Source organism: Sminthopsis crassicaudata, chromosome 2 (assembly GCF_048593235.1).
Source record: "Sminthopsis crassicaudata isolate SCR6 chromosome 2, ASM4859323v1, whole genome shotgun sequence".
Lineage (NCBI taxonomy): Eukaryota > Metazoa > Chordata > Mammalia > Dasyuromorphia > Dasyuridae > Sminthopsis > Sminthopsis crassicaudata.
Genome location: NC_133618.1, coordinates 257031303 through 257055836, shown reverse-complemented (window position 1 = coordinate 257055836; position 24534 = coordinate 257031303). Strand labels below are relative to the sequence as shown.

The following is a 24534-nucleotide window of genomic DNA, read 5'->3' as shown; positions in this document are numbered from 1 at the left end:
CTTTTTGGTTTATAACATATAAAGTTGCTCTAAACTGATATAACATGTTAATCTTATATTTAGTTTATATCTTTATCTACATAGATATAGATATATAAATAATGTATAAAGTTCGTCTAAACCTACTTTCTATAAAACTGCTTTTTGTTTTTCCCAGAAGTTTTTTATAGAACTAAGGAATCTTTAGTCCAATAGTTGGTCTCAGAATTTATGGAACATAGCGCTATTATTATAATAGTTCTATTGTTTCTGGGTCTTTTTTCATAGAAACTCTCCTAAAGGCATGTACAGCAGCAGTGATAGTTAAGGATATTGCTGATTCCTGTATATTGGTGAGGAGTAGAAGGAACCTTTTAAGACTTTTGAAGGATGGATATTTGGTAAGACTTGATAAGTACACATTCTTCTCTAGAGTCTTAGAAGACTGAGAAAGAACAGTTAGGAACAGAGGATTTCAAAATAGCAGTCATTAATGGAATGGGTTATGAAATGTGTCAAGATTTGACTAGGTAAAGAATGAGAAAAGTGGTCATTATTATTTATCTTTTTAATCATCTTAAATCTTCACCTGGACAATATAACATCAATCTGTGTTTTCTACTAGCCCTGTTGCGCAGATATGCGATTTCTGTTTCTGTGGTTCTACTGGGCTTTCCTTTATCAGAAGAAACAGTAAGAGATGGACCCAGGTCCAGAAACTGTCCATATCACCCTTGAATTAGGTCTGAGAGAGAAGTGCTCTTCTAGATGGAAGATGAAGGTAGATCCATGTGAGAGGAAGGACTTGTGGAAAATAGTTTTATACTTCATAATTTACTGTGGACATGTTTGAGCAAGGTCCAGATATAAAAAGAAAGTAAAATCACCAAAGGATGGGCATTTTCTGTTCACATTCTATAAAGTCCCAAATGAGTTCAAGGAAGTGAGAGGGACTGTTTTTGTGTAAAGTAGAATTGTAGCTCATAATGATCAGCTGTTGAAAGAAACAAAATGAGTTCACCATCTTAATTAGCAATCCAGTGTTTAATTACTATTTTTCTTAGTGCTCTGAGGAGTTGGTCCAGAGGTGTAGAAGGGGGAGAGATACTGCTGTTTAGTTCTTTCTGATTTCTTCAACAAAAGATCTTCTGTTTCAGTCATGTGGATATTCTTTTAACTGGTTAGGGTTGGGATTCCACACCTTGGTAATTGAGGAGGACCAAAAAAAAAAAAAATCCTCACTTGTTGGCCAGCTCTTTATGTTTTGTAAAGCTGGTATTTTGACAGTACACACAGTCACTGGACACAGTCACTGGATTACCTGTCAGAACTAGTGCTCCACTGATATGGCCACTAATAGCTGGAAGTGCTAAAGAGGCCCCTGTATGGCTCAGTGATAGGGAGCTGGCCTCAGAACTAGCAAGGTCCAGGTTTAAGTACAATCCTTTAGACATACTCGCTGTGGAATCTTGGCCAAGTTACTCAGCTTCTCATTGCTGAACTCTGTGCCCAGGCTGCTTTAAAGCAATAACAACAGAACCAAAACCATGTGTACCTCTGTATCACATGAACTCTATTTCATATTTTGTCTGTTATCTCTTCTCATAAATAAACCTACCTTTTGCCAAAGAGAATGGTGTATGGTATGCAACCCACCCAATAAATCTCAGAGATCTCTCACCCTTTACTAAGTGGGCAGCACCTTGAACCTTACACAGGTTGACATCCCCCTATTCTCCAATAAAAAAATATTGCTTCTATTTGACTGAGATTAATTAGTGATAGATGATATTGCTGAAGGAAGGGAGAAAACCTCAAGGAGAGGCTTGAGGGAAAATTTTTCTTTGACTGGGCCAAAAAAGCACTGGTGCCTCCAAATTAGTAAACTAATCTGAATTCCATTCTAGGACCCTTCCACTCCAGACTTCCCTCATCTAACCTCCTCTCTTGGCATTATTCAAGCTCTTAAAGTCCTGCTTCTTTCTTTTGACCCAGTAGTTGATGAGCCTGATTTGTCTTTCATACTGATTAGTTACAGAGTGCCTAATCTCCTCACCTAATCTAATGCTGATTTCTAGAAGTTTTTTTTTTTTTTTTTTTTTTTTTGCAGGTGGGGGTGGGGAGGGTGGGGAAGAGGTACTGGGTAGATTTAGGAAATGTTTTCTGCATTTTCTGGGAGAAGAAGGAAAAGAAGGAAAGCCTTGGAATCCTCTTTACATATTGCCTAGTCCTATCTATAGTTTTAACCAGTTTCTCTGCAGTCAATAAAGGCAAATTACTGGTCCTTCAAGGGGATTTGGCTGGATTTAGAATGAGAATACCTGGATGGAGATCCCATTCTCCTAGTTACAATTTGTATTAATTTGGAGAAATCACCTCCTCAAGGCTCAGTTTCTTCATCTTTAGAGAATAATGTCTTTACAGTGTTAAGAGATCCTGAGTAAGTGGGGTTGGCAGAGAAAGACTGAAGTACTGATAAAATTATTTCTTGAGGCAAGCAAGGCACTAATGGGGATTATTTCTCCCACCCTCTGTGTCCCCACCTTGCTGTGACCAGTCAAAAATCCAAGTTATGTCAAACCCCAAGCTTAAATTTCCCCTATAAATCTGTCCATGGCTTATGCCATTTTTGCTGAATCCCTTTTAGGGTTAGCCTATCATGGCACTCTGCTCATGATGTCTTTCTCCTCACTCCTCCCCCATTCCTCATGGTGTCTCTCCTCTTCCCTCTGACCCCCAATTCTTCATGGTGTCTTTCTCTTTCTTATAGCTAACTTTTTAAAGGTACTAAATCCCCTTATGGATTTAGTCTGCCAGTCAATGGATTACTTCTACCTCATGGCATATTCCTTTAATGTATTCTTCCAAACTCCTTTCCTTAGTAACCCTGTTGCTCTCGCAAATTTATTTCATATTTACCATTCCTGGTGTCTCTTCATTTTGTCTGTTATCTCTTCTCATAAATAAACTTACCTTTTGCCAAAGAAAATGATGTATGGTATGCAACCCACCCAATAAATCTCAGAGATCTCTCAAGGTGTAAGGAGAAAGTTTATTGCATTCTCTTGAGAAGCAGGCAATCACTCTCACCATTTGAGGGGTGAAATGTGAGGCACTGAGCATAGGCGGCAGAGGCTATATCTATCTATCTATCTATCTATCTATCTCTCTCTCTCTCTCTCTCTATATATATATATATGTATATATATATATATATATATATATATATATATATATATATATATATATATATATATATATAGAGAGAGAGAGAGAGAGAGAGAGAGAGAGAGAGAGAGAGAGAGAGAGACAGACAGAGAGACAGAGAGAGAGAGACAGAGACAGAGAGAGAGAGACAGAGACAGAGAGAGACAGAGAGAGAGAGAGAGACACAGAGAGAGAGAGAGAGAGAGAGAGAGAGAGAGAGAGAGAGAGAGAGAGAAAGAGAGACAGAGACAGAGACAGAGAGAGACAGAGAGATTCTAAGCGAATGGGGAAGCAACACCTAAATTCAAATTTAAACAAGGACATGTCTTTTACTGACCCTGAGACTTATGCTTTCAACACATGGGCTAGAAGATTAGGGCTGAGTCAGTTTGCTTTACACCCTCCCAAAATTGGTCCATCTGACCCATATCCTGGGAACTATTTACCAATGAGAAAAGGCAGAGGAAAATAGGAACCTGATCCCATAGCTTGTTAATTTATAGTTTTCCTTTTGAAGAAATATCAAATTTTCCATTCAGTGGCCATTGTGAATTCTTCACATGAACATTTGGGGCCAAACCCCAATTTTTGATGCCATTGCTCTCTTAAATCTCATCATTTGGTGCCTATACCTCAATCACATTGTGTTATGCATACCACCTTGTAAATAATGAAAAACAATATAAACATGAATGATGTTATTAATTAGCTAGGAAAAACCTTTTATTTTTGAAGTTGCTCCTTTTTTTTGGACTTTTTTTTCAGTGTCCCTTATACAGATGGATAATTCAAAGGAGGCTTCTAAGATTATTTGAGCCATTCTTTATTTCACACCAATCTATTCCAGTCAGTTGAGAAAAAGCATTAAAGCAGAACACATGATTATTTCATGTTCCAGTAATTAGAAAGATTGGCAGCACCTTCACCAGCTGGTACAATGGGTTATGTTGTCTTTTTATCAAGAGAAAGGTGGTAAAAGCCTTGGATAATGATTTCAGAAGGATTGAAAAAGATTCAAAGTTGAGAGTGTTTTGCAGTGAACAGTAGTTAATATACAGTCTATGGTTTTCAAAAGCTTTTTTTTTTTTTTAATTGAGACCATTTTGATAAGAGAAAGGAGTTGGTCTTCCATTTGGTAGTATAAAACAGAAAAAAACAACAAAACAAAACCCAGAAAACCAAAAAGCCAGCCATGCAGCTGGCTGTTTCCTCTTTGAAAATCTGTAAGTTTCCTTCCTTCCTTCCCTCCCTCCCTCCCTCTGTCTTGTTTATATTGAGTTTGAGACATGGGTTTCAGGAGGCCAGAGTCCAGCTTAACCAACTGTTAATACAATGAAGTATAGCAGGACATAAAATAATTTATCTTTGACAAGAGTGCTGGATTCAAATCCTAGTTCTGATGATATAGTTTGTTTTCTTTCTTTTTACTTTTTAAAAATTCAGTCTTATTTTGTTTTCAGTTACAAATTCTTTTCCATTGAGAAGATAAGAAAAACAAAACCTATTATATATTTGTGGAGTCATACAAAATAAATTCCCTCAGCCTTGTCAGAAAGAAAGATAAAAGAAAGCATACTTCCAATTGTACTCTGAGTCTATCAGCTCTTTATCTGGAAAAGGATAGAATGTTTCATGAAGAGGATTTGTAATTGGTCATTGTATTGGTCAGAATTCTTAAGTCTTTCAAAGTTGTCTTTATAATATTGTTGTTATTTTATAAATTGGTCTAATTCTCACTTTGCTTTGAATCAATTCATGTAAGTTTTCACAGGTTTTTCTGAAATCCTCCCTTTTATCATTTCTTAAAGCACAATAGTATTTCACTACATTTGTATACTTTTAATTTGTCCAATTATTCCCTAATTGATTGATATCCCAGCACTATCTAATTCTTTGTTACCACAAAACCACTGCTATAAATACTTTTGTGTGTAATAGTCCTTTTCATTTTTCTTGAATCTCTTTGGGAAAGAGGCATAATATCAGCTTGCTAGGCCAAAGGATATATATACAGTTTAATAGCTTTTTGGGCATGGTTCCAAATTGCTTTCCAGAATGGTTGAACTAGTTCATAGTTTTGCCACTAGTGCATTTAGTATACCTGTTTTCCCATATCATTTCTAGTATTTGTTATTTTCCTTTTTTTTTTTTTTTTTTTTTTTGTCAATTTGGCAAATCTGATAGGTACAAAATGATACCTCAGAGTTCTTTGAATTTGCATTTTTCTAATTATTAATGATTTAATGCACTTTTGAAGATATGGCTATTGATAGATTCTTCATATCTTTTGACTATTAATTGAGGCATGGCTCTAGGGATAATCAAGTTTGAATGATTCATCTCATAGAGTTATGGCAAGGAAGATAATTTTTAAATATCTAAATTGTTACTGATCATGAGACCAAGCAGTGTATTCAGACCCCAGGATATTAAGGCATTACAAACTGTGGTGCATCTATCTGCCACTTTAGGACTATCTCATTTCCCACCCAGTTACAATCCTCTGGACAGTTAATTACCCTCCATTTACACTTCCCTCCTCTTTTCAGATTCATTTTATGTGATGTCTTCCCTCATTAGGTTGAAGTCAGAGGCTATATTTTGTTTTTTCTTTGTATTTCCAATGCTTGGCACTTACTAGGGACTTAGTAATTATTTACTGGCTAACAACCTATACAGAGAAAGTGATGTGAACTATTCATCATCCTTGCCAATTTGTTGTGAGTAGTATTCTTAGAAAATTTGAGGTCACATGCCATCTCTGTTTTAAAACTTAGAAAAAAAAAATTAAGTGGGGAAGCTAAATAGCACAGTGGACATAGCACCAGCCCTGAAGTCAGGAAGACCTGAGTTCAAATTTGACCTCAGACACTTGACACTAAATGTGATCCTGGGCAAGTCACTTAACCCCAATTGCTGAAGAAGAAGGAGGAGAAGAACAAGAAAGAGAATTAATTTAGTAAGCATCTATTGGGAATATGAAGGCAAATGAGAAACATTTCTTTCAAGAAAGTTACATTCTAATAGATTGGATCCTACTGTAATTAATCTCATTGCTTCTACTCATTCTTTTTTACAGCTACTAAAATAGTCTTTGTGTCACAGTTCTGACTGTCTAGATCTGTTTAAAATTCTTCATTGGTTCCCTGTGACTTCTGCTATGATATGCAAACTGCCTACCCTGAGATTTAAAGTCTTCCTCATTTTGATTCTAACTTGTCTTTCTAGATTTGTTTTCTTATTATTCTGTTTCACTCACATTATACATTCAGGTTAAAGTAGCCTACCAGATGTCCCATGAAGTATAATTTTACATCTCTCCTCTTTAGGCCTTTTCACAGATTTCTCATGCCTGAAATAAACTCCATACTGATCTCTCCTATAGCTTCCATTAAGGTAAAGGTAGAGGTCATATATTTTAGCTTCTTTGGCTGTCACACCAAATTGCTAACTCATTCAATTTTCAGTTCACAAAAAACCCTCAAATCTTAGAGGCAGTTGGGAAGAACCCTGGATTTGGACTCAGAGAGCCTACCTAGCACAACCCCTTACTAACTGTATGATCTTGGACAAGTTGCTTAATCTCTGGTGGTTGGGCCACATGCCTTTTAAGATCCTTTTTAGCTTTTTTTGGTTCTTCTTTGATGGACCTTCTCCATAAATGAAATGAGACAAGCTATTTTCTGAGGCAAACTGCTATCTAACCATACCTCTCCATTTAGTACTTGTCAAGATGAATTTTTTTCTATCCTGGTGTAAGTTTTTACATTTATCTTGATTAAATTTCAGCTTATTAAACAGTGCTCTAACTTAACAAGCTCATTTTAGTTCCTGATTCTCATCCGATGTATTAGAACTCCTTTCCATCTTTTTATTATTTGTAAATTGGATACATATGCTACCAATGACTTTATTTAAGTCATTCATACCACTTATCAGTGATCCTAGGGCATACCACTGGGGATATTTTGTCTCATTGACATTAAATCATTTTCAACTTTTCAGGCCCACCATTAATTCAGTTTTGAATCCAGCTAATTATAATGTTTAGTCCACATATTTCCATCTTTTCTCCAAGTATAACATGAGACATTTTATCAAATACTTTGTTAAAATCTAGGTAAGCTCAATATAAAATATTTACCTATTTATGAGTTTATTAACTTATCAAAAACTTTATTTTCTGGCAATATCTGTTCTTGATGAAACTATATCTTATAATCACTGCTTCTTTTTCTACATATTCACTAGCCATCTTTTTAATCTTTCATCCTAGAATTTTCCCAGGAATAAAAGTTAAGCTCACTGGCCAAAAGTTTTCTACATTGTTTTTTATCTTTTTTTTTTTTTTTTAAAGAAATTGGAACAGTATTTGTTTTCCTCTAGACTTGCAGCACCATTCTTATTCTTCAAGATTTTTCAAAAGTCTTTGATATTAGACTTAACAATTTCATCCACCTGTTCTTTCAAGGTCTCATTGTTGTTCATCTGGGCCAAATGAATTCATCTGGGATAATTAGAAGTGTACTTTTCTATTTCTTTGCTTATTTTAAGGATCAGTTTCCTTTTAACCATTACTCTCTCCTTTCCAGTTATAAAGGTAGTTTTCCTTGGCAGAGAACATAGATGTGAATTACGAATTGACCGCCTCCTCTATCTTTTCCATCATCAGCGACCCACACCTGTTCTAACTGCAGTCCTATTGAGTCTTGGATCCACTTCTATCCCCCATTATAGCTTTAAAAAAACAACACCACCATTTTGTTATTTTGTGCTGTTTTGTTTGTTTCTCAACCTCCAGCTCTCTTGCCATTGTATCCTGGCCTGGCCTGGCCCCCTCTTTACTACAGTTCTCTGATGGGATGAAATAGGAGCAAACTGAACCAAAAATAAATGATCTTTTTGGTCTCAAACAAACCAGAGGTTCATTTAGTCTGTGTCCAGAGATAGAGATTTGGCTCCTTAGATCCTTTCCATTCTATAAAAGGAGAGAGCTCACCATGCATTTCAGTATGAGTCATTGCAAATGCAGCTAGAGTTTGTGGGTTTTTTTTTTAAGTACATTGCTTCTATTATTCCCCTTTTCTCCTCTTCATTAAATCATCTCTGAGGATGCTTGTGCTGCACTTTTGACCCTGGGAAAGAAGGTGCTAGATAGGTACCAGGCTTGGCTGTTGCTGTTACTATTTTAGTTTTTCATCAAGCAACTCATCTTCCCCCTCCCCCCAAATCCCTGCTCACATCCTCAAGCCTCTGCTGCTGACGGGTATAAGCAGAAGTCAGTATATTCTGGATTCTTGCCTGGATTTTTTTCAGATCTAAATAGGGGGAGAAAAATTAGTTTTTCCTCTAATTTTTTGACATCGTTGTTTTCTATTTTTAGATTTGATGCAGGTATTTCTTTTTTAGCTCTTCCCAACTTCAAGTGCTGCTCCTTAACTCAAAGGAAAAGCTCATTCATATGGTTGACTCTCAGGTATCTATTGACCTCATCTAATAAACAGTTTAGTCTTATTTCCTTGTAAAACATGTTTTTAAAAGCTTTTATAAAAATACACAGGAGCAGTTCACTGCTGGTCTCCTTTTCTTTCCTCCCCAAGGCTTAAGCTGAGATTTCTTGGCTCTGTGGAGTTTTGGGAAAGATGGAAGCTAGAGTCTGTACTTTAAGGATGGGTTGATTTATGAGTACTGGGAACAGATTCTTTACAGTATCTTACTATGAGGTCAATGGCCCATATATTGAGAGAATGGAAGGGATCTTGGTGGTTGTTTAGCTTAACTTCTTCATTTATAGATGAGAAACCTGGATTCCACAGAAATGAGGTTTCTTCCTTAATTAAGACCACCCTGTTTAATAAAAAGTAGTCAGGGTTCAAATTCAGCTCCTAACCTCACATTCTTTCCATTGTATATAGCAAATGACCTCTAGTCAGAAATTGTCCCCAGTCCCAAAAGAACTTAGCAATATATGCAGGGTCACAGTCCTTATTCCACTGTTCAGAACTGACTGCCAGATACTTTATCTCTGAAGTGGATTATTACACTTTACAATCCTGATCTCATGAATTATTATAAATAACTGTGATGAAGATTATTACCCAATTTACTAACAAAGCCATGAAGATTTATGAAAAGTCAGAAGCATAATTTGTAATTATCTCATTATATTACAGTCTTTTATTTATACTTTGTAGCCTTACACTCAAGATGACCTGTAAGGTTATTTTACAGTTGTGTATTCTCCAAAGAAATAATAAATTTGGAGTTCCAAGGACTCTATCTTTTAAATTTAATAGCCCAAGCCTTCCCTGGAGCTGTCCAGGGATTGGACAGCTGTTGATTTGAACAAATGTTGATTTGAACAGTAGTTTGTAGAAATCTGGAGATTGCCATCATGACTGAGAAAGGGACCATTTTTTCTTAGTCTCCAAATGGAACACTATAGTTAGCAACAAACCTGTTTCAGTGGCTTTCTTAACTGCCACCTCTATCCTATATGCCAGCCTTTCAGAGCAAACTTTATTGAGTGATGCCTGAAGCTTGACCAAGTAAGAAATAAGACCATAACAAATTCATTCTGTCCTTAATGGAATAAAGCTCCAACTTCATATTTATTGTAGATTTTTGCCTAGAGATATATCAAGATACCTCATTCTTGATGTCAAATTGTATTTCCTGTCCTTTGGAAAACTTAGCAGGCTATGGCATCAATGTGCATATGAGCAAAAACAAAATCTTTCTTTGCTCCTGGTCACAAACCTCACTCAGTATTTCATTTGAGATCAACTTGAAGAATTGATTCCCAGTAGACAGGATCCTATTCCAATGAATGTTCATCATAACACTATTCTCCAAAGAGTCTGTATGTGAATAATAAATAGCAAGTGTCACCTCAGATTTCTAATGTCTGCTTTCACCTATCTTGCATCTATCAATTAATCAATTGACAAGCATTTTTTAATATTTGAAGACAGTAAAAATGGAAAGATTTCTCCTGGTCCTAGTGAATCCCAGAAAAATGATCATGGGATTTTGAATGGGGACGGACCTGGCCTCCATTTTACAGATTAAGAACATAGAGGCCCAGGGAGAGTAAGGGTCTTACCTAAGATCATACAAATGCCCTTTTAAAATTTTTTTCAGTTGTACCTTGACATTTGTTTTTATAACAGGCAACTATGGCAAAATGGAAAACATGTTGGCCTTGGAGTCAGATGTTGAGTCTCTATTTAATGGCTGTGTGGTCTTAGACAAGCCATTTTATGAGCCTTAGTTGTTAAATGGATCTACTTGTGATACCTACTTCACAACAATCTACAGCAGGTTGTTGTGGTTAAATATTCTTTGTTAAGAATATATTCTTTAGCCTCATCTCCAAAATATATAGAGAACAGACTCTAATTTATATGAAATCAAGCCATTCTCCAATTGCTAAATGGTCAAAGGATATAAACAGACAATTCTCAGATGATGAAATTGAAACTATTTCCACTCATGTGAAAGAGTGTTTCAAATCACTATTGATCATACAAATGCAAATTAAGACAACTCTGAGATACCACTATACATCTGTAAGATTGGCTAAGATGACAGGAAAAAATAATGATGAATGTTGGAGGGGATGTGGGAAAACTGGGACACTAATACATTGTTGGTGGAGCTGTGAAAGAATTCAGCCATTCTGGAGAACAATCTGGAATTATACCCCAAAAGTCATCAAACTGTGAGGATACCCTTTGATCCAGCACTGCTATTACTGAGCTTATATCCCAAAGAAATACTAAAGAAGGGAAAGGGACCTGTATGTGCCAAAATGTTTGTGGCAGCCCTTTTTGTAGTGGCTAGAAGCTGGAAAATGAATGGATGCCCATCAAGTGGAGAATGGTTGGATAAATTATGGTATATGAATGTTATGGAATATTATTGCTCTGTAAGAAATGACCAGCAGGATGAATACAGAGAGGCTTGGAGAGACTTACATGAACTGATGCTGAGTGAAATGAGCAGAACCAAGAGATGATTATATACTTCAACAACAATACTATATGATGATCAATTCTGATGGATGTGGATATCTTCAACAAAGAGAAGATCTAATTCAGATCCAATTGATCAATGATGGACAGCCAGAAAAGGAACACTGGGAAATGAGTGTAAACTGTTTGCATTTTTGTTTTTCTTTCCAGGTTATTTTTACCTTCTGAATTCAATTCTTCCTGTGCAATAAGAAATTCGGTTCTACACACATATATTGTATCTAGAATATACTATAACATATTTAACATATATGGGATTGCCTGCCATCTAAGGGAGGGGGTGGAGGGAAGGAGGGGAAAATTTGGAACAGAAGGGAGTGCAAGGGATAATGTTGTAAAAAATTACCCATGTATATGTACTGTCAAAAATTTTATAATTATAAAATTAATAAAAAAGAAAGGGAAAAAAGAATATATTCTTTATCATAAAAAGGGAAAGGGAGCCACATGTGCAAAAATGTTTGTGGCAGCCTTTTTTGTAGTGGCAAGGAATTGGAAACTGAGCAGATGCCCATCAGTTGGAGAATGGCTGAATAAATTGTGGTATATGAATGTTATGGAATATAATTGTTCTGTAAGAAACAATCAGCAGGATGATTTTAGAGAGGTCTGGAGAGACTTACAGGAACTGATGCTGAGTGAGGTGAGCAGAACCAGCAGATTATTATACACGGCAACAAGATTATGTGAAGATCAATTCTGATGGACATGACTCTCTTCAACAATGAAATGATTTATACCAGTTCCAATAGGCTTGTGATGGAGAGAGCCATCTTCATCTAGAGAGAGGACTGTGGGGACTGATTGTGTATCACAATATATTATTTTCACCTTTTTTTGTTATTTGCTTGCTTTTTGTTTTTTCTCATTTTTTCCCTTTTTGATCTGATTTTTCTTTTATAGCATGATAATTGTAGAAATATGGACAGAAGAATTGTATATGTTTTTTAAAAAAAGACTATATTCTTTATTTTTAGGAAAGTAGAATGAACTGGCAAATGCTTTAGCTGTTTCTAACTCCAGGAAATATAATTTAGGATAGCTGAAATGTGCCCAGAACAAAGCTACTTGCATTAGTCTCAGACAAAGGTCTCCAACTTAAGAAAATTTATGCCTGCCAAAATGAGATAACTCATCCCAAATCTAGCAGATCTGGGAGGATAAAGAGTTGAGAATTCTCTTTAGCTTTTATTGTGCCCCAACTCCTTTGGTAGCCCAAAAAAGGTAAGAAGAGATTCTTGTGTAGTTGAATCATCAGTTGTCTGCTTGCCAGTATGTAGGACTTACAAGATGCACTAGCCCTCCTTTTTCTCCTCCCCTACCTCACCTCTGGGGAAATCAACATTGCCACTTTTGTTTCTAAGCCACACAAATCAGATTTCACCCCCAAGGGAAAGGAGGATTTCTAGAAGTTTTTCTTGTGTTCTGGCAAGTGATAATATACTTTTTCCTCTTACATAGTTCCCAAACACTTTTAAACATGTGTATTTGGTTCAAGTAAATGAATAAAGGTACCATTTTGCAGAAAGAGCTTTAAAAAATTAGAATTTTTTTTATTTGCTACATCTTCATTATGATTCACATTTCTTTTAAAATTCATAAAGTACTTCCCTTTCAACAAAGGAACCCTGTGAAATGGATAATACAAGTATTATTTTCCCATTCTATAAATGAGATTCAAAATGATTTGCATAACATCACCCAACTAGGAAGTTGCTATTAGCACTAGGAAGCACTTATTAATTTAAAAAAAAATTTAAAAGTCTAACAAAAACCTTTAACACCTGCTCCAGGAACTTGGGTCTTCTGATTTAAGCAAGTCATGTAACTCCTCAGTTTCTTTATCTGTGAAATAAGAAAGTTGTACTCAGTGGTCTAAGAGATACCTTCTGAATCTAGATCTTTAGTTCTGTGATGCTGATTCTGAGCTAGGATGTAAGATTCTCCTCCAACTCTTAGAATTGTGTGTTATAATTCAGGGCTACCAGAAACCTTACCCTACGAGTCATTGCTGAGTCTGGCAGTGAAAAGCCTCGCAGTTTCAGTCTTTTGACTAGTTGCTACTGTAGCTATTTCATCAAAAGAGAATCACTTCACCAAGGATGAATTGAAAAGAGATGTAGAAGATGTTCAGAACCAAAATTCATTCATTCAGAATGCGTTTTAAGTGTCTGTTGTGTGCAGAGCACTTTTATGAGAGAAAAAAAAAGTTTAGTTTAAGCCACTATGCTTGCCTTCCTGGTATTTACGGTTTAGTAAAGGCACTTAACATGGTGTGTGACACATAGGAAGTGCTTTCTAAATGTTAACTACTAGTAAGGGAAAAAGGAGATGTAAAGGCAGATAACTGTAAAGGCAAATATATAATAATATTATATAATGGTTTCATTTGTTGTTCAGCCATGTCCACCCTTTTGTCGCCCCATTTGGGGTTTTGTTGGCAAAGATGCTGGAGTGGCTCACCCTTTCCCTCGCCAATGTATCCATTTTGTCAAGCAGAGATAAAGTGACTTGCCCACAGTCGCATGTCTCTGAAGCTAGATTTGCATTTAGGTCTTCGCATCAGACCTTGTTCTCTAAACGCTGAGCCCCCAACTGTCTCATTAGAGAGATGCAAAGCAAAGGGTTTCGTGAGCCCTCAAATTGGAGGGTCTTCACTACAGGATGCAGAGAAAGCTTGGAGAGGAGGTGGGAGTAGGAATGGGCTGTGGAAGATGGGAAGGGATACCGCAAATGAAGTGAGGTGAGGATGGAGGGCATTGCAAGCACAGAAAACGATATGTCAATATATAGAAATGAGAGAGTATGGGCACTTTGAGGGAACAGACAGTGGTTCACTTTGGATCATAAAGTGTGTGAAGGACAACAATACAAAACATGGACAGAAAGGTAGGATGGGAACAGAGTGGACTTTGATTGACAGGAAAATTAGTTTGAACTTTATTTATTGGGAACCACTAAAGATTTTGGAGGATTGACAGGAAGGTGGTGCCATAATGCATAGAATCCTGGGCCTGGAGTCAGGAAGACTCATCTTCTTAAGTTTAAATCTGGCCTCAAACACTTAATAGCAGTGTGGCCTAGTCAAGTCATTTAATCTTGTTTGCCTCAATTTCCTCATCTGTAAAATGAGTTGGAGAAAGAAATGGCAAATTGCTCTAATATCTTTGCCAAGAAAACTCCATATGAGTTCACAAAGAGCTGGCATACTTGAACATCAACAACAAAGACTTTTGAGCAAAATAATGACATGACCAGATCTTTGCCTAAGAGGGATTATGTTAGGCAGGAGTATGAAGGATGGATTGGAGAGGAAAAAGACTAGAACCCTGTAATTATCTTATGTTAAAACTACACTATAACCAGTCTCCTGAGGAAGGAGTTGTAGTAGACTAGTAGAACTGGTAACAGCCCTAGGTAATGCCAATAACTTGATCCAGGTGTGCACAGATAACATTCCCAGCTCAGGAAGTACAGCACAGTATGCCGTGTCTGCTTACAGAGCTATTTGGGCTGGTTCATCAGGGGCCACAGCTACATTTGTGAAAGTACAGGCTGTTTCACAAGTTATCAGATAGAAGTCCTGTACAGACCGAAAGCCAAAAGGCCATTGCTCATGTACCTTTTACAATTATAAGTTTCAATAATCAATCAACTAACAAGTAGTTAGGTGCTAGATGCCAGGCACTGTTCCACATGATGGGGATACAGTTTCAAAGAATAAAATAATCCTTACTCATAATGATTTTACATTTGAAAAGGGGATACAAGTACATATTAAAAACATATATATATAAATTTAATAATACATATATGTGTTTGTGCTTTAAGAAATTATGAAGAGGATAGTTTATATGAACTGATGCAAAATGAAATGAACTAAACTAGAACAATGATCCATGAGAGTTCCAAAGGACTCATGATGAAATATGCTATCTAGAAAGAGAACTGATGAAGTCTGAGCAGTTTAAATCATATTTTTTCACTTTTTTTTCTTGCCTTCCCTCTCCCCAGTAATGTGGAAATGTATTTTGAATAACTTCATATATATAAAGAGTATCATATGATTCCTGCCTTCTCAGTGGATGGGGGGGAAGGGATGGAGGGTAGAATTTGGAACTGAAAATAAAAATAACAAAACATTAGCAGTATGACCCTTGTCAGGGTCTGTTTCAGTTTCTTCAACTGTAAGCTGGGAATAATAAAATCACCTATCTCCCAAAGTTGTGAGGATCAATTGACATAATGTTTGCAAATTGTTTAGCTTTGTTCCTGACATGTAGTATGCGCCATATAAATGCTTCTTCCCCTTCTAATGTCCAATGAGATTAGAAAGATCATAACAACTAATATTTACATAGTGCTTTATGGTTACCAAGCACTTTACAAATGTCATTTCATTTGATCCTCACAATAATCTTGGGAGGTAGGTGCTATTATTATCCCCTCTTTATGAAAATATTTCCAAGGCTAAATGGTATACCTAGGATTACATATCTAGTGTCTCAGACTAGATTTGAACTCAAGTCTCTCTGATTGTAGGTCCAGCATTCTATCCGCTGTGCTATGTAGTTACCAGGGCCAGCCAGTTGGGGTTAGGTGTTACGTAAAGGACTTTAAAAGATAGAGGACTGGATTTCAATTTGACTCGAGAGTCCACCAGAATATCAAGTAGGGCAGTCACATGGTTGTATTTGCACTTGTTTGCACTGTCAGCAGTGTATAGGGTGGAAAGAGGCAAGGTAGCAAGACCACTTAGGAGAGTGAGGCAGTAATATTGGCCTGAACTAAGGTGACAGCTCTGTGTGAGTGGAGAGAAGGGGTTTGGTGTATCGTAATATATATCTCAATAAAGGATGATTCCACTGCTTTTAGAGAGAGATAAATATAGCAGAGTTATTCATAAAAGAAAATACAGTATCTTAATTGATCTGGAGGGAGAGATGAGGAAAGAAATATTGAAAGAAACTTAATTCCTGGGCTTAATCAGTCTGCTTCCTATGAAAGACAGTTAAATATCACCACTTATCATAAATCCTTCCCTTTTCCCAACAACCCCATGTGCATGTATCTCTCTCTTTCTGTCTCTCTATCTCCTTCCCTCCCTCCCTGTCTATCTATCTGTCATCTACCTACCTGCCTATCTCTTTATTTATCTATCTAGTGTCTGAAAGTTAGGAAGCAAATGAGACAATTTTTGAGAATCTCTTTAAGCTGGCCATCAGCTAATGTGTTTATAGAGAAGGAAAAAAACACAATTGTAAAATTACTTTGTCCTTATTCCAAGATCATGAAAATTGCTTTATCAATGAGAACATTAGGTTATTGACTTTTATAAAGATGTTTTTGAAAATAAAAAGTTTGAATATTTTAAAAAAGAAATGCTATACTAAACAACTGTTTGGACATGTGATACATATATTGTATTTAATTTATTCTTTAACATATTTAACATATATTGGTTAACCTGCCATTGGGGGAGGGAGGAGGGGAAAAATTAGAACAAAAGGTTTGGCAATTGTTAATGTTGTAAAATTACCCATGCATATATCTGGTAAATAAAAAGTATTAAAAAAAAAAAAAAAAAAGAAAGAAATGCTATATAGCAATGGCAAAGTTTGGAGTGATACATGGGGTAAGGGGGAATCAGGAGTCCAGGAGGTTCTCAAACCTGAGACACTGGAAGGATGATGGTGCTTTTGACAGAAATAAGGAAGTTTGGAAGAGGGGAGGGTTTAGGAGGAAAGAATGAATTCAGTTTTAGAAGTGATAAATTTAAGATATCACCTAGGCATCCAGCTTGAAATGTCTAGTAGGCAATTGATGATCTAGGACTGAAGCTCAGGGAAGAGACTGAGGCTGGATATCTAGATTTGGAAGTTATTTGCATAGAAACAGTAATTAAATATATGGCAGTTGATGGAGTTAATAAGAGAGAGAGAATATAGAGAAAGAAGAGTGAAGGGCCCACATAGAACTTTGGGGCATATCTACAGTTAGGCAGCATGACGAAAAACCAAAAGAAGAGGAGTAGAGTGTGTGTGGGGGAGAGACAGACAGAGAGGCAGAGAGAGACAGAGAAAGTTGAGATAAGAGATAGGAGAGATATGAGCAAAGTCATAAAAAATCTAGAGCAGAAAGAGTATCCAGGAAAAGTTGGTCAGCAGACTCACAGGAAGCAAAGAGTTTAGGAAGTTTTAGTTTGTGTCTCAGTTTACTGAATTTTGCTTTCTTTCTGGGCCTTAGTTTCCTTGCAAATAAAACAAAAATTTTAGTCATGTGCCTTTTCCTGTGTGTATTTTAAGGATCTAAGAGACAGGTCTCTGCCTGCTTGAAAAATCTCATATTATCACGGTTACTGGTGGAGGAGCTCTCTTCCCTGGAGCTACTTTAGGAAGTTGCCAGTAATACGATATCTTCTGTTTTGTCAGGTTTAGATTTAAATGTCCCAAACTTCTACCACTTCCCTTGGAAAAAATATTCCAGGATCTGATACTCTAAATTTATATGCATAACACATCATTTTAAATAGCATATTCTTTTAAAATAGGCTTATATTCCTCTATTGGAGATGAGTTATTTCAAGTGGATGGATTTACTAATGTGTAAGACAAAGTGATTTCTTTCATTGCCAAGGAGTTTCTCCTGGTGATTTTTGAAATGTAAAAAGAGATCACTGAGGTAAGAGCAAGGACACCTGGATTCTTCTCCCTGTTCTGTAATACCACTTCCTAGCACTGCTTCCCCTTGGCCAAGATGTGGTATTAGATGACCTTTTTTTTTTTTTTTTTTTTCTTAAACTTTAATTATTCCTCTATTGGGTATGTGGCCTCTTCCCACTTTCCAGGCTCTGTGTCATGCATCTGTGATTCTTGTCTTGAGAGTATTTAAGAAAAAAAAAAAAAGATTTTTAATTTAATGGCTTGCTCCCATCCCCTGGATTTTGCTGGCAAATTTATATGAGGTGTTAAATTAGCTTTGGCAGATGCCTAGTGCATGGAATTTACAAGTATAACATGGTTTTAAGGGCTGATATGAATAGATTTAGTTCTTGGTCTAACAAGGAAAATCGTGACTATATAGGAGAAAAGGAGCCCTTGATAGAGTATGTGTTCCTGTTTCTTGTAAAATTTATCCACGTGATATAACCTACCTTTCTGATAACCTGTCTAATTTATGTAGAATTTTGCAAAGTAGAATATCTGCAGATATATTGAGACAACATATTATCATGCCTCTGTATTTTCTCTCTGATTTACATTTTCTAACTATTTAGATTTTTATTAATCCAGATCATGGTTAGTTCTTTGGGTAAATGAGATCATTTAAAATGCCAAATGTGTTGTTCTGTTTTCTTGTGTCCTGAATCAACACCTCAAATTGTCAGTGCTGGTAACAGTCTTCCTATTCTTATCTTCCTTCCCTCCTTTCTGTCCCTTAAAGCTAATAGGTAGTTCACTTACTCCAGAAACACATTTCTAAGTAGGAAAGGGAAACCAAACAAAACAACTCATAATTTACCCCATCAAAAGTGGGAAGAAAGTGAATTTTATTTTTTTCTTTCTGACAAGGATAAAACTCAGAACTAGAGTGATCAGTGCTTTTCTGCCATATCTCTTCTCAATAGTTAATAGTCATAAACTATATTAAGTATTTATTATATGTCAGTCATTATATGAAATACTAAGGATAGAAATGAAGGAAAGGAAGGAAGGAAAGAAGGCAATCCCAATCCTCAAGGAGCTTATAGTCTAATGGGAAAAGACACAAAAAAGCTGGGGAGGAGTGTGAGCGGGCATGGCAGGAATGGGCTTAAATAAGTACCTAAAATTGGAGCATGGGAGAGAAGCATAGTCTGACACATAATAGGCAAAATTATCTGACACAAAATATTTATTGAAGTGAATTGAGAATTCAGAAATATTCCAAAGTAGTACATTCTGGTGAGAAATGAGATGTTTGAAATGAACTCCTTTTTAAAATGGATGTTTTAGAGTTCATGGCTGCATTCTCTAATCAACAAAGAGAAAAAAAAAGCCATATTTAAAAACTAAATTATAGCTACCATTTGTGGTAGCAAAAAATTAGAAGCTTCCTCTTTGGTATGTGGGTATTTGAAAAGAACAAATAGCAGCAGTGAACAAGTGAACAAGGTAGGCTATGTGAATGTGATGGAATACTGTTATGCTATAAAGGCGTGGTTTTAGAAAAACCTAGGAAAACTTATATGAATTGACAAAATGAAGTAAGCAGAACCAGAAGAACAATTTATACAATAATAGCAATAATGTAAAAATAATTAACTTTGAAAAACTTAGTAACTCTAATCAATATAATGACCACACATCAAAAAAACTTGTAATAAAATGTGTTATCAATTTACAGAGAGAAATCAAGAACAAATTGAAATGTATTTTCTTCTGTTTCTTTTTCTTTTCCTTCCTTCTTTCCTTTCTTCCTTCCCTCTTGTTTTCCTTTCTCCTTTTTTCTTTCCTTCCTTCCTTCCTTTTTTTTTTCTTTTTGACGTAGCTAATAAAGGAATTTGTTTTGTTTGAGTTTTTATTAATAATGAGTTTTGGTTTTCTTGTCTTCTCAATGGACAAAGTAAGAGGAGGGAAAGAATTTAGAACAGAAAATAAAACTGTTTTTTTTAAAAAGCAAAGGTCCTTGCATGTTTTGTGGGTACTTAGAAAATACTCATGGACATTCCTGTATTTCAGGCCCAGTCTTGCTATTGACCAGTGACAACATCAAACAACGTCTTGGAGCTGCAGCTCTGGACAGGTATGCCAGTCTTGAGTGGGACCTCTCTGTCAATTAGCCCCCAATTCAAAGGTTCATAAATTTACATCTGGGCATGATTGCCGAGATCTAGCTGCTTCATGTTAACAAATGAGGAAACTGAGGCCCTGAGGAGTCCTAGGCTCATACATTTAGATTTACAATCAACCTTGGAGGTCAACTAGGCTGAATTCTTTATGTTTTAGATGAGGAAATAGACCAAGAAAAGTAAAGTGACTTGTTACCTTTATCCTCTTTTCATAGGGTTAGAATTTGAATCCAGGTTCTCTGCCTCCAAATCCAGAATTCTTTTTACTTTATCATATAACACATTATTTCCAGTTGTGATCAAGATTCCAACCTTTGACTCTTTAAAAAAAATTAAAGAACATTTATCAACACAACTTAAAATAATATATCTTTTTATATTAGGCCCACTTAGTGAATTATTCTCTATTTTAAGTTTATGGAAGTTGGAAAATTGATCCAAATCCCCAAATTATTGCCTCTAAGCATTTTTTCAGGAGAGATGTCAGATAGCACTTCATTTGAACCAGGCCAGCTTTTACATTTCCTCTTTGGTGTGTGGGTATTTGAAGAGAACAAATAGCAGCAGGAAAATAAAGGAGTTGATGAGCATAAAAAGGTTAGCTGCGATGTGGGTGGCCCAGGGAGAGCAGAGCAATATGGAAGAGCTCACAGGCTCCAAAGACTGCTGTGTTTCCTGTTGGTTCACATGGTATTTGAATTCTTACTGTATTCAAAGTTCCAGAGTTGCCTAACATTAGAGATTGGTGTACTGAATTGAAATTAAGCTGTTAGTATCTTCTAGGAGCAGACTTGTTTCTTGATGGTTTCTCTCAGAGAAAATCCTGTATGTCATCTTGGTCTTAGGAGTTGACCTTCAAGCCCATGGGGCATAATTTGTTGTATCCCATGGCAAATAATTTCCTGTTCTTGGCCTTGGTTTTGCATTTGCAAAGTAAATTACTTAAATGCTCTTTGTCTGAAAAATAGATACTTATTAACACATAGTTTTGGATTTATTTTTGTCCTTTCCAATGCTTTTAACCTAATAAATGTTATTACTGTGTCTTCTGGGAGGCAGGTAGTCTTCTATTGTAGGCCTAAACAGGATTTATTCCTGTACATTTATTGCCATATTTTGTCATAAATGCAATGTATTTTTTGATCCATTTCTTGGGTTGCTGTGACCAAAATAAGCCCACAATCTCTTTGTTGTATTTGATTTTAAAACTAATGGGGAATCACTAGTTTGTTTTGTTTTGAAGTAGATGAATGATGTGCTTAAGGAAAATTATTTTGGTAGCACTGTGAAGAATAGAATAGAGAGGGGAAAGCCTGGGAGACAGATCAATTAGGAGGCTTTTGGAATGTGTGGGATGGGTTCTAGATTCCCTTACCAAATTGACTACTCAGAGGCATCTTCTTAAACAAAGAGAAAGCATTTATTTGGTCCTTGCAAGAAGAGGACCAACCATTTCAGCTGAGCAGACATAGAGACTCTCAGCTCCCATCTCCCAGCATTGTGCCTGGCCTAGGCAGCCAGAAATAATGAATATGGTTAAATAGCAACACACCCAAACACACATTTTTTTCTTGACCTCTCCCACAACCCTTAGACTAACTAACAAATCCAGCCTCTGAATTAGTTTTGGAGTTACAGAATCCATGAATATTGAAAGTGCAACAAATTACCAGAAGAAGATAATCTTGAAGATCTCCAGAAAAGGTCTGCTTCAATCAGGCACAGAGGGAGGCGGGCCAAGTTCAAGCAGGCTGAGCAGACACCTGCACAGGCAGCGTAGAGTCCTGGAGTGGTACAGGCTCCATAGAGAATCTACCAGGAGGAACCTACACTAGTGTTGACTACTCTGCCCTGGTTGCAAGCCAGTAGATCAGCAGAGAAGTTATAAAACATCTAACACAAATGCAAAAGGTAAAGAGTGAACCCCAAAATATCAGTCTCGTGGGACCTGGCCACATCCACCCAGCACTGGAAGTCAGTAAGCACTGACCCAGCACAGCTGCAGTTGCTTGTAGAGGACGCTTGGACAACCTCCCTTGCCCTAAAAGCAGATCTCAATTTCTTTTTAAATGAGTTTAAAAGCAAAAAGAACTCTGACCATAGATAGTTTTTATGGTGAAACAGAAGAACAGATTTCAAACTCTGAGTCACTAAAAGCAGATCATCTCTAGCTGAAGCCCCACAGGGTGATATAAATTGGTCCTCATCACACAAGGCTCTCATGGAAGAAATTAAGAAGGATCTTAAAGGAGAGCTAGAAGAAAAATGGAGAAAGGGAAGGAAAATTTTGCAAGAGGATTTGGAAAAGAAAACAGAAATTATTTGAAGAAAATTCATTACAAAATAGACTTAATGAAATGGAAAAAGCATATAATTTCAAAAGACCCCAGTCTTTCCATTGGATGGACTGAAAAGGAAGTAACCTTTGACAATGGTCAGCAATGTTATCTACTTCCTGTGGGTCACCATAACTTCCTGGAACTTAGACCTAGGGTCTTACATTCCTTCCCTCTGTACAGACCTACATGTTCTCTCTGCGAATAGGGATCATGTGACTTCCTGAAATTTAGGCCTAGAGCCTGACCTAATCTATTGCACAGACTTTTTGAGAAATCTTCACCTGGTCCCATTTTAGGAATAATCTAAGGTAGAGGTGATGAAGACCTAAAGTAAGGGTAGCCATATAGATAGAGAAAAGGGGATAAATACAAGGGATGTTGGGGAGGTAGAATCAACAAGAGTAAGTAAATTGACTGACATGTGTAAGCAATATTTCTTGCATATAAGAAGTTGGAGTGAATTAGGAGTTAAGCATGACTACTAGGTTTCAAACCTGGGTGACTAGACAAAAATAGGGAAACTGATGATGGGAGAGGAGGGTAATAGTGGAGGAGGAAGGTGATAGAGGGAAAATAAAGAATTTTGTATGGGAAACATTCAGCTTGAGATAACTCTAGGATATATCTATATGGAATGTCTAATAAGTTTTTGATTTATGGAACTAGAGTTCAGGAGAAAAATTAGGTCTGGCTATATAGGTATTTAGAATATGGAAATATCTGCATAGAGGTGATAATTAAGCTCATGAGATGTGATAAAAGTCACCAAGAGGGAGAGTGTAGAGAAAGAAAAAGACTCAAAACCAAATTTTGGAATTCCTTTGTAGTTAGGTGTCATATGTCATATGGATGAAATCCAACACAAAAGACTGAAGGTAATCAAATGGCCAACAGAAGAAATAAGAAAGAACAGTGTCAACCAAATTCAGAAAGGAGAAAGTATACCTAGAGGAGAGGGTGGTCCATAGTGATAAATAATGCAGAGAGTTCAAATAACAATTAAGAAAAGACCATCTTGTCATCATTGGCAACTGCTGGAGAGAGCAGTTTTTCTTGAATAATGAAGTTATGGGCCAGAGTGCAAAGATTTGAGAAGAGAAGAATAGAAAAAATGAACATAGTTTTTCTAGGAATTTGGCTCTGAAAGAGAAGAGAGATATAGGAGATATAGCTTGAGGGAATGGTGGGGCCATATGATAGAGCCTTGGGAAAGCCTACCATAGATTGTACTGCCCTGGCATAGTTTTCAGGAATTCAGGATCTTTCACATACAATCATGTAATATTCAAAGAAAACCACAAAACCTTACCCAGATTTCAAATCCTTAGGTGCATCCATACATTATAAGGCAAGTAGGAGTGGACCTATTTCTTCCTCTCCTTTTCCATTGCTCACCGTGGGCCTACTGCTTATACCCTCCTCTATGGAGGGTATGTCTGTTGGGATATGTTATTATATGGACTTATGACTGTGAAAGTAAGGAAATCTGGACATAGTCTGCCATGTTCCCTAGAGTTGAGAAAGCAGATTTCAGAGGGTTCAAAGAAAGGAGGCATATGAACTATAAGGGTAATGGAAAGGCAGTAAAAGCTGTCACTGATATTTGAAAGATCATGGAAAATGGGATAGTTATGACAAGATTGGAGAAGGGCAAATGCCCTTATTTTTTTAAAAAACAGAATCTGAAAAATATATGTTGATAAGCTTGACTTGAATTACAAGAAAAATTATTGAAGCAGTGATTATAATAGTAAATCTTCATCAAAAATAGGTCATGCCAGTTTAGCTTTATTTCTTTTCTTAATGGGATTACTAAACTTGTAGATTTGAGGAGTGAGTGCTGTTAATATGGTTTACCTAGATTTTTAGAAAAGTTTTGACAAAAAAAATCTAATATTCTTTTTGACGTGATAGTAAGATTTATACTAGGCAATAGTACAATTAGATGGTTTCAGAATTGTTTAAATGATTGGAATCATTGTTTTTAATAGTTTAGTACCAGCATAGTCAAAGGTTTTTAGTAGAATATTCCAGAGATCTATGTTTGATGCCACACTGTTTAATATTTTTATCATTAACTTGGATAAAAATATAAGTGACAAAACCCATCAAACTGACAGATAACACAAAATAGGAAAGGATA

General features: G+C 36.3%; 1 protein-coding gene across 5 annotated transcripts in view; it reads left to right on the top strand.

Moving 5' to 3' along the window:
• The window catches only part of PNPLA7 (patatin like domain 7, lysophospholipase), a 220544-nt gene that overhangs the window by 142355 nt on the left and 53655 nt on the right, over positions 1-24534 (top strand). For all 5 annotated transcript variants that reach the window (XM_074288990.1, XM_074288992.1, XM_074288989.1 and 2 more), the window contains one exon: positions 19943-20006. In XM_074288990.1, the coding sequence (XP_074145091.1) occupies positions 19943-20006 (64 nt within the window). The remainder of the gene's footprint in view (positions 1-19942; positions 20007-24534) is intronic.